General features: G+C 29.1%; 1 protein-coding gene across 1 annotated transcript; it reads left to right on the top strand.

The window, feature by feature from the left end:
• The first annotated feature begins 2157 nt into the window (after window positions 1-2157).
• MYB49 (myb domain protein 49) lies at window positions 2158-3777 on the top strand. Its single transcript, XM_011046223.1, has 3 exons — window positions 2158-2348; window positions 2494-2623; window positions 2872-3777. The coding sequence occupies exons 1-3, from the start codon at window positions 2216-2218 to the stop codon at window positions 3650-3652; spliced, it is 1044 nt and encodes a 347-aa protein (XP_011044525.1). The 5' UTR covers window positions 2158-2215; the 3' UTR covers window positions 3653-3777.
• The last annotated feature ends 996 nt before the right edge of the window (window positions 3778-4773 follow it).

The following is a 4773-nucleotide window of genomic DNA, read 5'->3' as shown; positions in this document are numbered from 1 at the left end:
TTGCTTCCTTTTGTTTTAGTCATTTTTGGCCTAGTTCCAACTGATTTTGATAACTTGTAAAGATTAATTTTGAATTCCTATATGTAATTTATTTATTGTTCACATAATTTTATGGGTTAATTGTTATTTTTTTACACGCAAATATGTATTACTTTGTATGTTGTTTTGAATTAATTCACGATTTACACATGATTTACTCATTTATATTAATTTGATTAGTTGAAATGTTAGTGATTACTTATTGTGAATATTTTTGGTTAAATAATTAATTTATGGTGGATTGATTTAAATTATATAATTGAAAGAAATAAGACAAGACTCAATCTTCATTTACCACCTTTGCAAATCTTGCCCTCGTAATTAAAAAAAAAAAAGAAGAGAGAGAGAGTAAAGATTAGTATTCACGGGCAAGACTAGATCCAAAAAACTATCTTAGAAATATTTGCCTTCAAATAAATACAAGTATTTAATTTAGGCAAAATATTAGCATTTATGTACAATAGTTATTTTTATCATTAAAATCAAATAACAATATATTTTACCTGAAATAATATAATTTAGGAAATTTTTAGTATTTTTTTTAGCATAACTAGTTTCTTATCCAATTTTTTTTTTGAAAAGCTAGAGTTCTAATTATTGTAAATTTAGGGGGCAATATCTTTTCTTATATTTATCTCTTTTACATAATTAGATCATCAAGATTTCTCCACAATAATCTTGTATTTTACGTTCTATCAATTAACATCAAAATTGTCAATTGAGCAGTAATTTAATTGATATTTGCATCCCTCCTTTTAAACATTTTTGAGTTTGAACTAATTTTTATAAAAATAATATGAAAATTAATAAAATATTGATCAATAAGTTACAATCAATAAATTTTCCTATAAAAAAGATCAAATTCATTTTGTAGAAACATGTTTAAAGTCTAAAATAAATCATTTTTTTATATAAAAAATATTTTAATGTTATGATTGGATTTAAAAAATATATTTTACAAAGAAAATATTCTAATTTTAAATTTACTAAGAGAAGGAAGGAAATTAATATTAGTTGAACTACAGCTTAATTACTGTCATTTTTGTTTTTGTTACTCGTTATGATTTAATAATTAAAGTGGTGGTGAGCTACTGATGAACAATATCGATGCATAAAGGAGGAAGTGTTTTTTTTTAAAAAAAAAAATACTAAATGTAATTTATTTCCTTTCAAATTGACGGAGAGGCTAATTGGAAAACATTTTTTAAATTTTAATGTAAATAGACGAAGCTTGAAATACGAGTGAAATGATTAATTGCCACAAACACATAGGAATAAAATGATGATTTTTCCTCTTTTTTTTATCTTTCTAATTTAAGGATTATTAGCTTTAAAAATATACTTCTGAATTATTAGTTTTATTAAATTTTTTTTTGGTGAAAGGTGATCAAAATTTTCATTATAATTTAGAGAGGTGAACACAAGTGGTAACAACTTAAAAAAAAATACACTTAAATAAAATTTATATTATGGTCATCTTCTTGCTAAGTTAGATAGTGTTTGGTAGTGCAATTTAACTATATTTTTAAAATAAAATTGATTTTTTTTATTTTAAATTATTTTTTTTTATTTTTATATTATTTTGATATGTTGTTATTAAAAATATTTTTTTAATTATATTTTTTTAATATATTTTTAAATAAAAAACAATTTAAAAAATAATTTCACCTATATTTACAATAGCGAATCATCATTGGCTTCTCTCTTTGTGCGAATAATGCTGTCAATTCTTCTTAATTTCTTATGTGTCCAATTTACAAGTTGATTTGGATAAACACCTAATGATATTTAGACTAACCACGTTAATGGATCTAGCAACGTCCGGTAATTAATTTCTTATCATAGCTTTTGGATTGTCCTTGTTTGATCTCATTTTACTAATTACAATTAACCCTTTTTGTTTGTTATTGTGATTTTTCTTCATAACAAGACACGTACATTATTATTATTATTATTATTATTTGGGTTGCAATAAGACACGTATATAATGTGATGTAGAAAGACGGTATCAAATCGCATTGACTTCTTTAGCTCCGTTGCTTCTCTTGCTTGAATTCTCTACCCTATATATGCTTCCGCACATGTTTCTCAAAAGGAGTGAACTTGCCTTGCCTCTCCTTCTCACCCTCCTCTCCCTCACAAGCTAACAAATAAGATTAGCCCTTCAAGCAATATTATGGGAAAATCTCCTTGTTGTGAGAAAAATGGACTAAAGAAAGGTCCATGGACAGAAGAGGAAGATAAAAAATTGATTAGCTACATTCAGAAACATGGGCATGGAAGATGGCGACTCCTACCAAAAAATGCAGGTATTCAAGCTAATTCTGCATTTATGTGGCTTGTACAAAACTTTTGGTTTAGTGAAGTTAGAACTATCGTCTTTTTTTTTTTTTAACCATCACTACTTTTATAATAACTTGACTAATGCTTTTGTGATGTGAATTTCAATTGTAGGACTCAAAAGATGTGGAAAGAGTTGTCGTCTTCGATGGACTAATTACTTGAGGCCCGACATCAAGAGAGGAAAGCTCTCGTTTGAAGAAGAGGAGACAATAATTCAGTTGCATAGTGTTTTGGGAAATAAGTGAGTGCATTTGTTTTTTCTATCCTCAGCCTAACTTCTTTTTTCTTTTCTTTTTTTTCATTATTTGACTAATAGACATTATCTATTTGGTAGTCAGACGATTTTTACATGCCAGACAATAAAATATTCTGTGCCATTTTGTAGTGATTGTTTTATTTCTCTCGGACTTGTCACCGAGTTAAATAACCATACATTTTCTGCACTATTCCCTCGGTGACTCAATTTTTCTTCTGTTCACACTGTGTTAGGTGGTCTGCAATTGCTACTCGCTTGCCTGGACGAACTGATAACGAAATCAAGAATTATTGGAACACCCACATAAGGAAACGGCTACTGAGGATGGGAATCGATCCTGTGACTCATAGGCCACACCTTGATCTTTTTCAACTCTACTCGGTTCTCAACTCGACTATCGACAACTCATCTCGGCTTAATATTTCAAGTTCGCTTGGCAATGGACCCATTTTGAACCCAGATCTCTTGAATCTAGCCACTCCTTACTTGTCATGCCAAGGCAACTATATTAGCCAAGACGTCAATCCAAGACTTGTTCAAGATAGCCAAGTTGGAAACAACCATGTTCAAAACCAATTTCAATGCTTCCAACCAAACGAGCTCCAAAACCAAATAAATACACCAAGTGCTCAATTTCTATATGAAACCCAGATTAGCGCAGCCAATTCGGAACAACTTTCTCGTAACCCCACCAACTTTAGTTGTCAAAATTCTCTACGAAGTTCGTGGCACGCCAACGGAGAGACTACTCCCGATATTTGTGGAAGTCTCATGTCAAACTACGTGTATCATGATTCTAATAATAAACCCATCACCAACGATATTTCCTTTGAGACACTACAAAGTTTGAGTTTCGGCTCGTTTCTGTCCACACCTTCATCTAGTACAACTCCCTTGCGTTCTTCATCAACGACTTATGTCAATGTCAGCACTGAAGATGAGAAGGATAGTTACTGCAGCAATATGTTGGTGTTCGACATGCCCAATAGCTTGGATGCCAGTAGGCTCATTTAGACAAAGGATGGAATTACATGTTGATTGATGTTCTATCTTTCCAGAACTAGATTCCCTTTTCTGATGCTTGGATTTCTTATTGTATTTGGATATGTTTATTGTTATTAAACATGTATATTTCTCAGTCAAGCTACTTATAATCTCTTCTTAGAGCATTTCCATTGAAAAATACTATTTTGAAGAACTTAATTAATAAAATATTAGTATAAATATGATTTTTTATTATATATATATATATATATTAATGAAAAAAAGCTATTTAAATAGCCAATTACATTGAAGTGGGAGAAATAAATATTTTATTTTTTCTTAATAAGTTTGATGATATTGTTTCTCCACGTAACTATATTTCATTAGTTTATTTTTTTATGATCTCATTTTGTTGATTTTAGTTTTTTTTTAAGATATATAAAAAAATATTTTAGGATTTTGTTTAATATTTTCTTTTAAACGTGTTAAATAAGTATGAAAAAATCAAAATAATATTTTTTAATGTTTAATAAACCCGCTGGGGATGCTCTTAAAGTGTTATATTCAAGAATGTTATCAAGTAAAGCAAAAAACATAACAAGAAGCATATAATTTTTTTAAAAAAAAAACTTCGGTATCTGGTAGGATATCCAGCTGAATAATACATGAATGAGTTGGAATCATAAACAGAATAAATCAAAAGGTTAGATTGAAAGAGAAAATGTGCATTGTTATTCGAACCAAAGTAAATATCAATTTGTTTACGTGAGGTTTATACACTGTCTCGAAATCTAAATTTCAATTCATTTCTAAAGTTCATAATAAATCTTATTATTATTATTATTATATAGATGTCCCCTCTTCAAAGGATGGCATGTTTCTTCCCTTGGCAAATATGTCTAGCATTGTCCGCTGGGTGGGGAGAAATCTAAATTTCAATTCATTTCTAAAGTTCATAACAAATCTTATTATTATTATATATATATATATATATATATATATATATATAGATGTCCCCTCTTCGAAGGATGGCATGTTTCTTCCCTTGGCAAAGTCTAGCATTGTCCGCTGGGTGGGGAACGATTGAGAAAGAGGATTGAGGAGATTTGTTAACGAACTGGGAATTCTTGGTAATGTTGTGGTCCTGATTT

This window comes from Populus euphratica, unplaced genomic scaffold (assembly GCF_000495115.2).
Source record: "Populus euphratica unplaced genomic scaffold, PopEup_1.0 scaffold280.1, whole genome shotgun sequence".
NCBI lineage: Eukaryota > Viridiplantae > Streptophyta > Magnoliopsida > Malpighiales > Salicaceae > Populus > Populus euphratica.
This window is presented reverse-complemented; position numbering and strand designations above follow the sequence as displayed.